Below are 17,528 nucleotides of genomic sequence, written 5' to 3'. Positions count from 1 at the left end.
CTACTCAATAAATGTGTGGGCAAATGGGTGAATGCAGGCTTCGGTATGCCAGACCTTTCTATTTTTCAAGAGAAACTAGAAATTTTATGTAAACCAGAGATTTTATGTAAAATCTTTAGACAAGTTTTTAAATTAGTTGACAACATTTAACAAATTCTATGTGTCCAAGAAAATCCTGTCTAGTTCATCAGATTCATTTCTGAGTTCAGGTTTATTAGGGAGTAGAGGCAAAATTAGGTGCCTGATTTGGGGGATGGAACAAAACAGGAGATTGAGAATGTAGGCTTTAGTAATGAAACAGAATAGAGCTAAAAGATGGAAAAAGTGACTGAGCTCATGACCTTGGCCTCACTAGCAGGAATGCTTCTGAGACAGTCAGTGAGAAATCTAAATATTTTTGTTTCTTTTCTACCTACTGAAGTCACAAAAGACACATGCACTATAATTTCCTATAAAAATAGGACTATATTCACCAGTTGGCTATGTATACTAATAATTAAGTCTGTTTTGTTTGGGTCAAAAGACATACCTATTACTGGACTCTATAAACTCATTTGATCATTTTGGAGGGAAATATACTTATGTATTTAATCTTGATTGTCCATTGAATCTCTTATTTTTAAAATTTAGCTTCCCCGCCCCTCCGGCTAATGGATTCTTATCTCTACATTTTATACTTCACTAATTTAAAAGACTAGATTGGTGCCTATCATCAAGGAGAGTAATGCCAGCTAATCCAAGGGCAGGATTTGGTCAGGAAAATTAAACTAAAAATATACAGCTCAGAACAGAAACCAAAGATACTAAATGGCTTGTTTGGGTTTTATTCAATCTTGAGCAGGCTGTGTTTTAGGCATGATAAAGAAAGGTTCTATTTGTACCAGCTGGCTTTCAAATACTCCCACAGCCATCTATGTTGGTAAATCTTAACTAGTGCCATCTCTCCAATGACAGAGCTCTATGGTAATCCCTGCGCATGTGCTATTATAGTCTGGAGTCGCACTGAGCACGTGCAGTGCTTTACCACATTTTCTCACTGGCATAAAAATTTGCACCTCCAAAACAACAAATAGTTCACCAGGTTCAAAATCCATCTGACCCTTCCACTACTTATGGACTGACAGAGGTTAGATTTACCACCAAGATCAAAGATAGCAAAAACGTCTTGGCTCTCTGCGAGGTGGTGGGGAAACCACTTAATAATTTGCTAACTTCAGAGGATTCGGATTCCTTTGGATTCTGTGTCTGGAGGTAGCACATGATCTTTAACAAAACAACTCCATTTCCAAAATTTCCACTTTCTTTCATAGCACAGTATACTTCCTAATTTCTTGACAGCTGATATCCCTCTCATGCACTATACAACCGGTATTAGCTTGGTTGCCTGTTATGAGTAAAATCCAAAATCTTGTATCTACCATCTCTGTTTAATATTATTTTCATCTAACTCCATAATTTTATTAGTTAATTCTGCAAAGTATCCGGAGATATGGTATACACAAAGGACACTATGCAGTATCATTGCATATCATAATTAATATTTATGTCTAATTATAATAAAATTCAAGATCAAGGGGAATCTAGATGCTTCCTTCAGTGAACAAAGGCCAAAACTGAATTAAAGTTGAAACAAGGTTGTCTACAACGTAAACAATGGGACTGGCTCATTTGGTGAAACCTTTGAATATCAAAAAGCAAAATCTGCCTCTTCTGCACTAGGTGGTGGAATAGCACAGATTGCTTGCTGTCAAAATCACATTTGCATTCAGTTCTGGCCACAGCCACAACTAGTTTAGCTAAGAGCTCAGCAAGCTCTTCTGATGTTCCATGCACATTATGATAGCCTTTGGTTTGCTAATCATTTAATTAGGAGACAAAACTCATTTAATATAAAAGAAATGGAATCAACAGTTGCTTTTTTGTTTTTTACAAAGCACATATCCCATGTCTTTTCTTCCATTTAAGGATTTCCTGCTACCAATTCGACCTGATAATCAGACATTTGTGAGGCCTTTCCTTAGAAACTCTCATGGTAAACAGTTACTCTAGAAGTTAACTATAATGTGTTATATAAGGCCTACATTTCACTTGATTGGCAATGCTATGATGAGGTTTTGATCAGCAGAAAATTAGTGGGTCATCTTGGACCCTCTTAATTTGTTCATTATTATCCCATAAAAAGATCAATCGAAACCCCAAGGAAGGAGCTCTTGAGGAGCCATACTGTGATCTGGAATTAGCAAGACGCCTATCCGGGGGATCCAATATAATGCAGTGTTCTTATTTAAACAGTATCCATACTTTGGTGGGCTTATGAGTCTACCCAGGGACCTGATGAGATTATACCTAGCCAAGAATCTAGCCTTCCCTGAGCAAATTTCATGTGGAAGGAGTTCCTCATATATGTTTGATTTGGTCTAAAATATATAGGGGAATCATATTTTGTGTTCTAAAATATCTAGGGGATTCACATTTTGCACATTTTTGTGAGTCTGATATCTAAAATTCTGACACACTACCCTCTGATCATCTCATTTTAGCTATTAAGCCTGCTCACAGCCATAACTACCCTACGATATCATCAAGGTGTCTAGACATTTGGACCGACCTCTTGTTTAGCATGGCATTAGCTTCCATCTTCTATCTTCCTGCCCTACTAAGTTTGATCCTTTGGCTGATCACTTCAAAAACTATCACCAGCAACTATGATTTCCTTATCCCTTTGTCCTCTTGTTGTACTTCACCGGTCAGCCTCTACCGTGGTGCAAACAATAACTAGCCCTTATTTCACTTACTTGCTCTTCTTGAAACATGAGGTGTTTGGTCTCCCTACCTCAGCCCTTTACAAACATTTTAGTCTCAGAACCTCTTCATGCTCTTAAAAATTACTCAGCACACTAAAGAGACTTTGTTGATGTAGGTTATATCTAATCAATACTGACTGTATTAGAAACTGATAACTTTTTACAAGTATTTATTAATTTATTGAATAATAACAATAAACCATTACATTTTAACATAAATAATGTTATCTTGTGATAAGTATATTTTACAAAACCACAAAAATGACTGAGATAAATAATGTCTTCATGCCATTATGAACACAGTTTTACTCTGTGGACCCTCAAACCAGTCTTGGGGTCCCTAGTGGTCCCCAGACCACACACTGAGGACTTCTGTTCTATTACCACCATTTGAGTTTTTCTCCAACCTCTGTAGTTGCTCCTTCCTAGTCTGCTTAGCAGATCCTTCGTGCTTGGCCTTCTTGAATATTCATGTTCCCCTGAGTTCTAGCCTTCACGCTTTTTTCCTTGTTCTACTCCCATGTCTTTGGTGTTCTCACAGGTAGACACCACTAAACGTTCAGTACTGGGTATCTGATAATGTATGAGGTATCTTGACCTAAATGCCTATTTTCACCCTTAAACCTCTTTCTTCTAACATGCTATCATGGCTAACAGCATCACTATCTGCACCCAGTCTGTAAGCCAAACAACTCTTCTCTCTCCTGCCTACTCTAAACAGTCACTAAGTCAAGTGTGTTTTATCCTCTAAATACTTCTTGACTCCATCTTCTCTTTCTCCATTCCCAGAAGTTTATACTCTCACTCTCACTCACCTGGATTACTAGGATAGTCTCCTGATTTGTCTTCATCCTTACTTCGATTTCACAACCCCCATCGTCCTGCCTGCCAATTCCAACTTCCATGTTGCCATCAGGTGATTTTTCTAAATGTAAATCCGAGCAAATAATTTTCCTGTTTTAATGAAGAACCATAAAAACACCCATTCGCTCTCAGAATAAATTACAAGCTCCTTAACATGGCTTAAAATGCCTTGCATGATCTGCTCCTGCTTACCACCTTCATTTCCTGCCACCCTCCCATATCCTCCACTTGTGCTCCCTCGGGTTTTCCAATATACTGTATTTAATAAAACATCTTGTGCTTTTTCACCTCTCTGTAACGGGAATATTGCTAAGCCCCAAATGAATGCGTCTCCACCCTGTAAGACGCCACTTCTTAGTTTTGACTGTAATGTATCAGATATTCTGTTGCTGGAGACTGGCCTTCCACACTCTGGCTGTTCTATATGAGAATTCAGCCACATTTCTGAAGTTTAAAATGGGTTAATCTGCCATCTGTTTCAAAGCCATTGCTCTAATTTAGTATATTCTTATTCACTTCAGAATAAGTATAGCTTAACGACTTATGCAATATAGGTCTAAAAATACTCCCATAACATATAATATATATGTATTATACATATAATTTGGATGAGGAGAAAGTAAGTTAAACAAGGATGAAATTTCCTTTATGCAACAGAGTTCACATTATTTACTTTCAAATCAGACGTTTTTTGAGAGACTTTTTTTTTCAGAATTTGCAAGATTGATTCTTGCTATTCTAAAATTTCTTAAGCATGTAAAGCTCCAAAATTACTAACATGCTGTCCAGTCCTCTTTTATTATGCCTTCCGGTGGATCTTTATTTCACAATGCCTCATTTTAATTTCTCTGCCTAGGCTAAGAAAGTGCTGTATAGGAAGTACTTAGTAGAGTGACTGCCTCTCCTTGAGACAACAAAATAATCTCTCTTTTCAAAAGATTTTATTTTTAAGTAATCTCTACACCCAATGTGGGGCTCGAACCTACAACCCTGAGATTAAGAGTCTCATGTTCCACTGACTGAGCCAGCCAGGTGCTCCCCCTGCCCTGTTTTTTTAAACACAATAATCTCTTGATGCAAGACATATGTTTAGTACTCACTACTCATTTACCCAAGAAATTCTCTCTCTTACTCTATGATTTAAATCCACAGCATGCTAGAGTTCCAAGAAAAAAGTAAGTACAATATTTGCCTTTCATTAAGATGCCTTTATTTTGAGCAGTAAGTGCTAACTGCAGTTCTGCAAATTAGTTGTATGTGATACAGGTTCTTCTTGTCATTTTAGTATGTTTGATTTGGATTGAATTTATACTTTTATTTATGACGGGTAAAAGTGCCACTTAACATAGTAAGGATAAAACTTATGGAACATATTACACCAAAAGGTGATGTCAGATGAAAATATAAATCTTTTTAAAGAAGAGCTCTGATAAATGCATGGATGGCAGATTTATAATTAGACTGAAGTTATACCACCATTTCCCAGATCCCTTCTTGGAGAGATTGCTAGAAAGTTAGTAGATTCATTGGTAGAAGGCAAAGTCAATGCTACTGCAGAAACTGCCATCATTATCATGAATGCGTCCACGAGAGTGAACTGGAAGTAGTAATAAGTATTAAACGGGACACCAAAAGGATTGATAATGGTCTATAAGGATAAAGTAAAATGCTCTTTAGCATTTTATGCTGAGTCATTTCTTGAATGTTATAAGCTATAATGTATTTTAATGAAAATGTGTTTCAACCAGGATATGGCCTCCAGATAGAAATACAAAACCATTTGAAGGGTCAAAACACCAAGGAAAAGGGAAATTGCTAAAATAAAGGCAAAGTTACAGATATTTTAGGCGAGGCAGAAGGAAACAAGAAACCCATTAGATGATTCTTGTGAAACAGACATTCTAGCTCTGAGAAATTGTTTTAGATGACTTTGGCAAGAAGGGAAATAAAAGCAGTTCATGTTAGGATAAATTACATGCTCATTATGCTTACCTTGGCTCAAATTAATAATCCTAATAATAATCCTGTTCCACTGATAATAATCATTAATCTTGATTTAGACCAGCTAAGCAATGTCCTGGGCGTTTCACATGCTTCATTTCATTTAATTAAAAAGAAAATCCATGGGGAAGGTATTATCAACATTCCCATTTTAGAGACGAGGCAACCGAGGCACAGAGGCATTAATGAAATTGCTAGAAGGTGAATGAGATGGCTTTTGCTAAGCATGTTTATCTACATTTAGTAAACTGTGTGAAGGAGCATCATGTATGGAGATTTAATGGGGGAAAACCCTCTATTTCTATTCTTTACGTTAAAAAAAATCTAAGTTCTGGAATTTTCTGAAATCAAAATTTGCCATGTTTTGTTTTATTTCTTCACTATACTGTGAGGTAGTTACACTTTCTTTGTGAAGAAGGCAAAATGAACACATTCTACTCCTCTCATTCTATTTCTTTTAGCATTTCTTACGTCACTGTAATAACAGTCCCAGAAAGCAGGGAAATTTGGATCAGTATAAAGGAGGCACAAGAAAGCACTAAATCAATGTTACTCAATTTTGGTGCAGGGAGCAAAGTGAAGTAGGCCCTTTGCCCTCTTGAATAGTTTCATCCCTAAACTTTTGATCAGAGTACTGGGCTCAATATTCTCTCTCCCCTAATTCCGTATTAATATCCATTCTGGTCAACTTTCCACATGTGGGCTATATAGTATGTCATGGCAAGGAGAATTATGGACTTAAATTATTTCATCTATAGAGTTTGGACACTCTCTACATACCCTGAGGGTGGTATGAATTGCTTCTAATTTCATGGCAAAGGAGAAGGAACATCCATGTCATTAACTGATGGTATTGGTTTTGAGAGCCAGAAATCCCTACTCTCCTCCAACTCATTCAGTGCAGCAGCCCATTTGACCCCAGGCGCAATGTATTCCTGTGAGTTTCTACTGTCTCTTATAGAAAGTGCTGACTGTGGAGAAACTTGATCAAAACATCAAAGATTTCCAGAGAAGCTGCGTTTGTGCCCTTCACAACCATTGATGAAGTACCTTAACCTCGCCTTCTCTTGATGCCTTGCATATGGTCGTCTGTCTTCCTGACTACTACTTCATATGGCTTATTTGTAAATTCAAGCAAATGTGCTTCTGACTGGCACTGATACATCACTGATGCCAAAACATCAGAGAGGATGAAGCATAAGGACATATTTTTTTGATTCACATGGAAAATAGTACAGATTTATGGGGAAGTGATGACAATAGCCATTCCATGATATCTTCATATAATCAGTATCTTTCCATGCCTCCCTTCACCAAATTTTATGACCTCAACACTTACTTAAAGGAATTACTCTCTTGCTGATCCAAAAGATGTGGTTAAGTAGGTGTGGGGATGGGGCTGGTTGCCTGAACAACCTAGCTCTGGCTTTTCATGTGCTGAATTTCCACAGTTTTCCAATGACCACTTACAGAGCCATAATGCACAGAATGTCTACTGATGTCCCATTGATATCGATGTGATTTCCCCCAGTGGATTGAGGGCAGCACAGCACATAGCCATTAGTATCTAAAGGTTATGTATAATGGATACTAGAGGAAAATGAAAAAGCAGAAAGGAATTTGTACGGGAAACAGAAGCAGTAAATAGTTTCAGTGTAAGATTTTACTTGGGTTATACAGCAACTGCAAAGGGGGATTGAAAAAAAAAAGATGACTCTTACAGACTCAGCAAGAGTGGAGAGTGAAATAGTTTCATATTTTGAAATGTAATACTTTTTTACTTCAACCACAGAAGGCCATTTGAAAATCATCTTGTATGTTACAGTTCTTATGTGACATCTTTCACCCACATGCCTACTGATGAATTCTTCCTCCTGAGGTGATTAGCAATAAAGCACAGACGGGGTAAATCGAGGAAGGGATTTTAACGGGCTTATCCAAAGTCACATAATGTTCAGTTCATGACAGAACTTGGGAAAAAGTTACGGTGTTTGCCATTAACATCTCATTTTGAACTCATTCAGCCTACTGTGCTATAGCATTTGGCCTGATATTTCTGCATCGAAAAAAATCACACAGTAATGATTTCAATGGATAGCTCTCACCAATCAACAAAGCTTAGCTGCACGCACCACTGCAGTGGAGGACCTGGTAAATGCAATTTACTTTGTGATTTAGTAAGAAAAAAATTGTCCGGTGGATTTATTCAGTAGACCAAGAAGTCAGGGAGCTGCAGAGTTTACTGCAGTGTTCAGAGGGGCAGCAGAGGCAGCAAGATCCCCACTTCTCCGGGATGCGACCTCTTCAACTCAATACGACCTTTATGGGACCTCTTCTCTTTGCTGTGCCGCAGTTTGCTCATTTCTATACTATATATAATACCGATACCTGCCCTTAAGGATTGTTGTGAGAATTAAATGAGCTAATACAAGTAAAATGCTTAGCATTAGTCATTCTTGTCAACAAATTTTCCCGATAGGATTGTTATGTGCCAGGCACTGATTCTGGTGCTCAGATACAGCCATGAACAAAATGGTTAACTCTGAGAACCACTGAGTTTTAATACTGAATAACAGTTATAAAGAGAAGGATGATAACAACAATAATAATATTTAACATTTATAGTATACTTACTTTGTTTTGGGTACTATTCCAAGTTCTTTAGTTATATTAAAACACTGAATTCTCATAACAACTCTATGTTACAGGTACTGTTGTAGGCCCATTTAACAGATGAGGAAATGGAGGACTTAAAAGGTTAAATAATTTGCCGAAGGTACCATGCGTAATAAGGGGCAGAGGTCTGAAAATCCACGTTCGTAATGACTGCACTGTAATACCTTACTGTCATATGGAAATCATATTCTATTGTTTACCCTATAAAAAAGGGCAGACTTCGAAATGACTGAAATGTTCTATTTTCACTTATGAAATGAATAAATATATAAACTAATTAAACAAGTCTCAGAGTATATAATACAAGTTTTGATACCAGGGTGGTGTTGAACACCATCTAAACCTACTAATAAAGAGCTTGCTATTATTTGGATTTGTTCATACCAGGGGTTAAGTCTTATATCTAAAACATTATCTCTCTATATAGTAACAGTTAATAGAAGATAACCCATGAGATAAGAGTTTGTCTCATAATTGAACAAGAACATTTAAAAGGGCCTCTAATGTATTTAAACTTCTCGAATTACTCTTTGCTTTGAATGATTCCATACTAAAACTGTGTTTGTATTACAGTACTTTCTCATCCCCTACCTTCATTCCTTTGGCATTATTTATCATCACAGCTTATATTACAAACCAAATAAACATACATGTTGGGCTATCCTAAAATGTCTGAGATAAAAGACACATTTCTGATATTATAGGTAATGTTATCCACACTTAATAGAAGCATTGTTCAAATGTATTCAGATTATATGATAAAAATATAAAAGAGATAATCATGAACATCAATATAGGCTATGATCCTATACTGTTGACATTACCAGTGACTTCCCTACAAAATAAATCTATTAACTTAGCAGCCCCTGTTCTATGACTCCCATAAAACCGGTTATGGGAACTTTCTCTTTGTTCACATTGTAAATAAATCAGAATACACCAAACTTCCCTTATTATTTATAATTATAAGAAAGTCTAGATCCATTTTAATCTACTTCTCAGAATCACTTTCATTGTATCCCCATGGTAATTCTGCTTCAATTAGGAAACACAGTTAAACCTGAAAAGAAGTTACTAGTGCCATACTTGGACAGAATTTTTTTTCTACCACGATATTCTATTCATTGTAGGAATAGTGCTTCCACAAAGTACATGTTTCTTAAGTTAATTTACATTTTAGACTGCAGAACCACTCAAGCAAGGAAATTAATGTTCAGTCAAAATAAAATGCCATCCAGAAAAATCAATACAATTTGCTATCAAGTGACGGTGCCTTTAATCAGAGTGACTCCTGAACAATATTTTTCTTAAACACGTAGAAAGAGTGCTTCACAAGTGTTTTCTCCTTCACCTCCCCAAACATAGTATCCATACAATTCCACAGCCATTTACCTGGTGAAAATACGAATACATGTTTTTTTTTTTTTAAATCCCAGTGTAAAACTGAATTCTTGGAGAGAAATTATGCACTAGATTTTCCGATAGCTTCCAAATAATGACTACTTTAATGAAATTGCTACCTGAAAATCTGGCAGCAGCATTATTGTTTAACTATAATTTAAGAAGCTATTGTAGATTGGTACTTATGACTTCTAATGAGAAAACCATAACAACCTTTTAATTGAAGGGAAAATGGTTAACTACAGTAATTGCAATCAATAAGACTGCGTTAGTAGTATAAATATTTCTTCTCAAAGAGCATTCCTTACTCTCCTCAGCAGTATTTAAGGTTAGGAAGTGCAAAAAAAAAAAAAAAAACTTCATTAGAAATCCATTTGTTATTTATAATACTAAGCCTTGGTTCAAATTTTAGGTCCAAGAGTTACGAGAGAATCCCCTCCCCCGACCTCCACCGCAAGCGAAATAAGACTTTGATTAAGAAGAAAACAGGCATGGAAAAAAGGGCTTACCAATCACATAGGCTAGCAACAAGGCCAAAGTCACTGTGATTGCAGTGGCGCTCAGGGCCGTGCACTTCCAGTTGCAGCATCTGTAAGGTTTGTTAAAGGTAAAGGCAGGCCTGGAAAAGGTGCTTCGTGGAAGTGGCCTGGGAGGAGGCGAGTACACGGTATTAGACGTCAGTGGGTAGTTCTGACTGGCCGCACTGAAGATGGCAGAGGAACCAGATCCATGTTTAAACAGGAAATGCCTGCGGAAAGGAAACAAAAGTTCGGGCTATTAAAACCAAAGCTGGCATTGGGTAGTTATCAGTTATGCCAACTGATGAATTCTTGAACACTACATCTGAAACTAATGATGTACTATATGTTGGCTAATTGAATTTAAATTAAAAAGAAAACAAAGCCAGTTATTATAAAAACACAAACCCCACTCATGTCCAACAGTCACACTTGGACAAAGCTCAGGAAAACTGGCAGGCTCAAAGAAATTTTCATATACCTATGATTTAATTCCAAATTGCCTTTGGTGGTCTCCTTTTGTTTTCTCATTTAGACCTTTAGAGGCAGAAAGAGATCTTCTGTTCCCTGACTTGCTGGCTAGTGAATTTCTCAGACTCTTGAGTGTTGATATTCACATTTGATGTTATTCGCTATCCTGCTCCTTTTCATTAATATGATACTCAAGAGTTGATTCAAAAACAAACGAGAAGTATCATCAGGCATTTTTGAAATCTGAATGGTCTGGAAACCAAGTATTTTTATTTAGAGATTAGCTTTCGCAGACGTATTTTCAAACAATATTCTATTATAAAAATTGTCTAACATACAGCCAAGTTGACAGGATTTTATGCAAACACACATATACTTACCAACGAGATGCTACAGTTAACATATGACTATACTAACTTTATCACATATTTATCCATCTCTCCATTTCTGTCTTCATCTATCAGTCCATGTGAGTTTTCAAGCATTTCGAAGTAAATTGCATATATCAGTATACTTCCCTTCCCTTTTAACTTGCATATTATCTAGAGTTTGACATTTTTTAACAGATTTTTAAATGTAAAATTTACACATGATGAGTTGAACTCTTTTAGATTCCACATATATGTGGTATCATACTGTATTTGTCTTTCTCTGTCTGATTTATCTCACTTAGCATAATGCCCTCAAGGTCCATCCATGAACTCATAAAAACAGAAAACAGAATGGTGGCAACCAGGGGCTGAGAGGTCAGAGAATAGGAAACATGTTTAAGGCTATAAACCTGCGACTAGTAGATAAGTAAGTCCTGAAGATCTAATGTACAGTACAGTCATTATAGACAACAGTATTGTACTGTAAGCATCAAGCTTGCTAATAGAGATTTTAATTATTTCCACCACAAAAAAGAAATAATTATGTGACATCATAAAGGTGTTAACTAATGCTACAATGGCGATCGTGTGGCAATATATAAATGTATCAGATCAACACATTGTACACTTTAAATTTACACAATGTTATATGTGTGTTTCAATAAAAAATTATACATGATGAAATGCACAAATTTTAAGTATACATTTGCTGAGATTTGACAAATGCAACCATCTGTGCCACATAAACCCTACCAAGATACAGAACATTCCCATCACCCCAGGAAGTTTCCTCCTGCCTTTCTAAGTAAATCCCTACCCCACTTCCTCCAGGTAACCACTATTCAGCATTTTTTCTACCATGCATTAATTTTGCCTATTCTAGAACTTCATGCTGCTGTCATGTCTGAATTACTATAGGATGATTATTGACTGCTCGTGACTATTGCAATATGGATATTTCATAAACAGGACTGATTTATGGACACGGAAGGAGCTGCCAAAAACAAATACATTAAAGTATGTTTTTGCGCATATACTTTACACTTACTGCTATGTGCCATGTATTGTGTTAAACACGTAAACTCAGCTAGTCTTCACTCATATGAAATAGGCTGTATTACTATCCTCATTGTGCATTTAAGGAAATGGAGGCCTAAAGAGGTTTAAAAAAACTTGCTTACGTCTTCCTAGCATGTGAATGACAGAGCCAGAATAGGAACCCAGGTCACTCTGGTTCCAAAATCCTTAATCTTAACCTCTCTACTGTGCTGCCTGGAGCAGTAAAATGTACTGCTAAGCAAAACACACTCTGGTGCTACATTTTAATGTTCTACAACACGAAACCCCTCCACTAAATAGAGAGCCAACATCACCTTGTCACATAGGACCAAATGTATAAATCATTAAGACTATTTTAAGACTGAGTTCCAACTTCCACTTTTAAAGAACAAAAGCATGTATGTCTAGAGGAAAAAACAACTGTCTAACCTGCCAGTTAATGAAAAATCTCCACATTAGAGAATTTTGCTTTAGTATCATGAGGGTAAAGGTTATTTAAAGGGCAGGGTTGCTGAGAGTAGTACACATTCACAAGCCTTTCTGGAGGGCAATTTGTCATTAGTATCAGAATACTTTAAAAATGCATATTCTTTGCCAAATAATTATGCCTACAGGAATTTATCCTTAGGAAATGATGTGTCTGACAATGTATATAACAAGTTGTTCATTGCAGTGTTATTTGTAATAGAACAAAACAGATACCCAAGTGCTCAATAATAGGTACTTGGTTAAGTAAATTATTTTACAAACACGTAGAATACTATACAACCATTACAAACTGTACTGTAAAAGAAGATCTATTCACTAGGAAGTGTTTAAAGATACCACCAAGTGAAGAAAGGTAGGCTTCAAAACTGTATAGGCAAATATTTTTTAAAGATTTCATTTATTTATTTGAGAGAGAGAGAACACAGAGGGAAAGGGAGAAGCAGACCCCCCGTTAAGCAGAGAGCCCGACATGGAACTTGATCCCGGGGCCCTGAGATCATGACCTACGCTGAAGGCAGAGTCATAACTGACTGAGCCACCCAGGCGCCCCAGGATAAAATTTTTAAAATAAATATATATGCTCATGGAAAAATAGTAACTTGTGTTACCTTTGGGATAGTAGGGGTATTTTTTTGAAGTTTTCTGCCTTGAGCTTGTATTGCTTTTGTAACAAGTATCAAAAAGACAGGAGGTGGGGTAAATGGAAAAAATACACTGTTTAACACCCAACCATATGCATAGCTGGTTCTGTTTATGTGCACGTGATTTACTGAGCACCTAGAAGGCCAGGCACCAGGCACTTTATGTGCAATATTTTGATCCTCATACAAATGTGAGGTTGATACTATTATTCTAATCTTACAGATGATGAAAGAGAGACCAAAAGAGGTTTTTAGCAGGAATAAAGTGGTGATAATAGTAGTTATCACAATAACGATAAGAGGTAACATTCATTAAGTGTTCACTTGTGCTGGGCATTGTTCTAAATAATTAATAAACTATTACATCATTTAATCTTCACAACAACCCCATTAAAATAGATATCTCCATTTACAGATGAGAAAACCAGTGCACAGAGAGGTTAAATTGTCCGTGGTCCCACAGCTAGTGACTGGTGAAGCTGAGTTGCAAACACGAGCAGTTTGGCTCCAGAGCCATTGCTTTTTTTTTTTTAAGATTTTATTTATTTATTTGACAGAAAGAGAGACAGTGAGAGAGGGAACACAAGCAAGGGGAGTGGGAGAGGAAGAAGCAGACTCCCCGCGGAGCGGGGAGCCCGAAGCAGGGCTCCAATCCCAGGACCCTGGGATCACGCCCTGAGCCAAAGGCAGACGCTTAATGACTGAGCCACCCAGGCACTCACAGAGCCATTGCTCTTAACCACAACACTACAGTGCCCTCTACTAGCATGAGGCACGTAGTAGACACATTAAGATATGAATGCAGACCTGTTAGAGCACATGAGAAGCATGTGGGTAATACTGAATTGAGCCACTTTCACTCTGCTTCCCTTGGGAACAGTGACAAACATGAAAACAATGGCTGAAGAATCATAGAGTTGGAAGAAGGGATCTCAGTAATCATCTAATAGCTGAACACCCTGATTTTGCGTTAGGGAAACTGAGGCCCAGAAAATGAAATGGACTACCTAAAAGTAACATAGGTACTTAACGGCATAAATGAACTTGGAATCAGTGACTTCCAAAAGAGTGTATTTCCATTGCCCTAGGCAACCTGCCAACCAGTCTTCACCAGACTTCCACCAGGTTCTAAGCTCCTGGGTTAACTGATCCAGGCTAAACAAATAGGATGCCTTCAAACAGTACTACATAATACATGTTCTATTCTTCCGTATGTTACATGTCCTTATAGTTAGTTTTAAAGACCATCTGAACTGGGGCACCTGGGTGGCGCAGTCGGTAAGCATCTGCCTTCGGCTCAGGGCGTGATCCCAGTGTTCTGGGATGGAGCCCCACATCAGGCTCCTCCGCTGGGAGCCTGCTTCTTCCTCTCACACTCCCCCTGCTTGTGTTCCCTCTCTCGCTGGCTGTCTCTCTCTGTCAAACAAATAAATAAAATCTTAAAAAAGAAAAAATAAAGACCATCTGAACTATTTTGGATGAATGGGGAAGCATTACAATGAAGCTACCCTTTAGTTGTTAAGAAGGTAAAGGAGTTACTGCTGCTTCTAAAGGTACCTAACATATCCCCAGAATGGAGAAACAGTATGTAGTAGAAACAAGAATAAATATACTGAAAAAGTGACTCACAGCATTATGCTCCATCCATTTAATTGTACTTCCTATTTATTTATTTGAGAGAGAGAGAGAGAGTGAGCGAGCACAAGCAGGGGGGAGAGGGAGAAGCAGGCTCTCCACTGAGCAGGAAGCCTGATGTGGGGCTCAATCCCAGGACCCTGGAATCATGATCTGAGCTGAAGGCGGTTGCTTAACCAACTGAGCCACCCAAATGCCCCTGTACTTCCTCTTTAGTTCATGAAATGGTTTCTTCCATTTATAAGGAGGTTAATTTCTTCTTTACTGTCTAGTTAGCTCTCCCAGCCTATGTTTTTCCTTTGGCTACTAATGTACTAGTGAGCAAGGCGTGTAGCACTTTACAGACAGCAGAGTGGAGTAGCCTTCCCATCTCCTCACCACGACCTGGTGGTTATTCTGGAGGTGACAAAACGTCACTTAGCTACTACCAGTCCTGCAGAGCGACACCCTGATATGTTCCTGTGGGATAAAAGGGAAACTCAGCAGTATGGGGTGCTTTTTGCCCAGTGATTGGAGATAAAAATTGTCGATCCTTTGCGTATTTATGAAGAACAATTGGATTTTTGAGACAATGTAAGTGGCCCCATATGTTGGATATTGATTTGGTTTGGTATATCATTAAGGGGGAGAAGAAAGACAAAGAAAGACGGAGAATTGTTGGCTATTATGATGGCAATTACAAGCAATAATCAATATCCCTGAGTACTGTAATTTCATCGTGATATACACCAAAGGATTTCCAAATGCAGTTTCATAAGTAAAATATTACAGCATAATGAATAAATTCAGCAGTTGCAGCAGAGCAACATTTAAACTAATTCATATTTGAGTGGAATCCAAATCACAGTCCTCAGTGAGGGTAGATAATAAAATGAGTTCATATACTAAGGTTCCTGTTTTCTTATTAACAAGCTGAGATTAAGATTCTTTGCTCAAGTGATCTATACTTTGATGTGCATCATGAAAAACAGCACTGCAAATGCTATGTATTGTCAAAGGCTTTGCAGTCCATTGTTGGAAAGTGAAACTACTGCCTAAATGTGTTTTCACAGTCCCTGAAAAAAGTAGGAGCATAAAGACAAATACGCAGTGCTAGACTTTAGCTATGTGCTCATAAAATCAGATCATCTGTCTAAGCACATTGCTTTCCCCTAGGGACCTGAAGATATACTAAAATGTTGCTATCAATTTCATACAATTGGGTTTTTTGCACAGAGCAAATGATAAAAATGCAGTTCAAGAGTTTATGTGTAAGTAGTACTCTCCTTTGCATCTGTTTTAATATTCAAGTTCAAATTTAAAAAGGAAAAGCAAGATATTGCCAAAAGGAAATGGGCATATAAGGAAATTGAAAAAAAAATATCTTCAAGACTGATGAGACCCAGTGGTGGTAAGTGGGAATATAATAAATGCTCCTGCAAGGATTTTAAAATCATCTATAAAAAAGGGGAAAATGTACTCTCTCTTTTCAAACCCCTCATGCTACATAATTCTGAGGGTATCTGCTAGCACTAAATAATGTGATTTAATGTGGCACTTAAAATTCTATAGGAAATAGAAATCTACAGCTTTCTAACAACAGATGCATAAATAACCGGTGATTTTTTTTCTTTTCCATCTTGTAAACATGCTTATGAGATGAATATCGAAAACTGTATTCCCTTAGCTATAAGCATTTGACTCATTTTTATACCCAGAAGAAGGAATTCAACTTATTTCCAGTTCACAGCTGAGGGTGATTTAAAAAAATAAAACAGAAGCCTGCAATGAAAAACCCTTGAGTCAAGTTATTATGGCCAAATCACATTCAGATAGAATTGTGGCATTTAGACATTTATTCACTTTTTTAAAATTATTAAATGAATTTTTATTGTGATAAAACACTACAAAATATAAAACTTACCATCCTATTTATTTTTATGTTTTATTTTAAGTGGGCTCCACATCCACCGTGGGGCTTGAACTCACGACCTTGAGATCAAGAGTTGCATGCTCTACTGACTGAGCCAGCCAGATGCCCCCATCCTAACTATTTTTAAGGGTATAGTTCAGTAGCATCTATTCACATTGTCGTGAAACACATCTCCAGAAATTATCTTGCAAATACGAAACTCTATACCCATTAAACAATCTCCTTTTCCCCCTCCCTTAGCCCCTGGAAACTACCACTTTGCTTTTTCTTTCTATGAATCGGACTAGTTTAGATACCTCACATATGTGAGGAATCATACAGTATTTGTCTTTTTGTAGTTTATTTTGCTTAGCATTATGTCCCGAAGGTACCTCATGTGTAGCATAGAACAGGATACCCTTCCTTTTCAAGGCTGAATGATATTCTACTGTAAGTATATACCACATTTTCTTTACCCATTCATCTATCCATGCACATTTGGGCTGCTATTGTGAATAATGGTGCTATGAACATGGGTGTGCAAATATGTCCCTAGATCCTTTTTCAATCCTTTTGAGTATATGCCCAAAAGTGGGATTGTTGGATCATACAACACCTCTATTTTTAATTTTTTGAGGGATCTCCATATCATTTTCCATAGGGGTTGCACCATTTTACAATCCGACCAATAGTGCACAGGGGCTCCA

The 17,528-nt window shown here is 37.3% G+C and overlaps 1 protein-coding gene across 6 annotated transcripts in view; it reads right to left on the bottom strand.

Annotated features, from left to right (window-relative positions):
• Positions 1-17,528, bottom strand: part of TENM1 (teneurin transmembrane protein 1) — a 535,869-nt gene that overhangs the window by 294,151 nt on the left and 224,190 nt on the right. For 5 of the 6 annotated variants that reach the window (XM_040628223.1, XM_040628229.1, XM_040628232.1 and 2 more), the window contains one exon: positions 10,256-10,494. In XM_040628223.1, coding sequence (XP_040484157.1) covers positions 10,256-10,494 — 239 coding nt within the window. The remainder of the gene's footprint in view (positions 1-10,255; positions 10,495-17,528) is intronic. The other variant, XM_040628247.1, reaches the window with a different exon arrangement.

The sequence above is a fragment of the Ursus maritimus genome (genome assembly GCF_017311325.1).
Source record: "Ursus maritimus isolate PB19 chromosome X unlocalized genomic scaffold, ASM1731132v1 scaffold_X1, whole genome shotgun sequence".
Lineage (NCBI taxonomy): Eukaryota > Metazoa > Chordata > Mammalia > Carnivora > Ursidae > Ursus > Ursus maritimus.
This window is presented reverse-complemented; position numbering and strand designations above follow the sequence as displayed.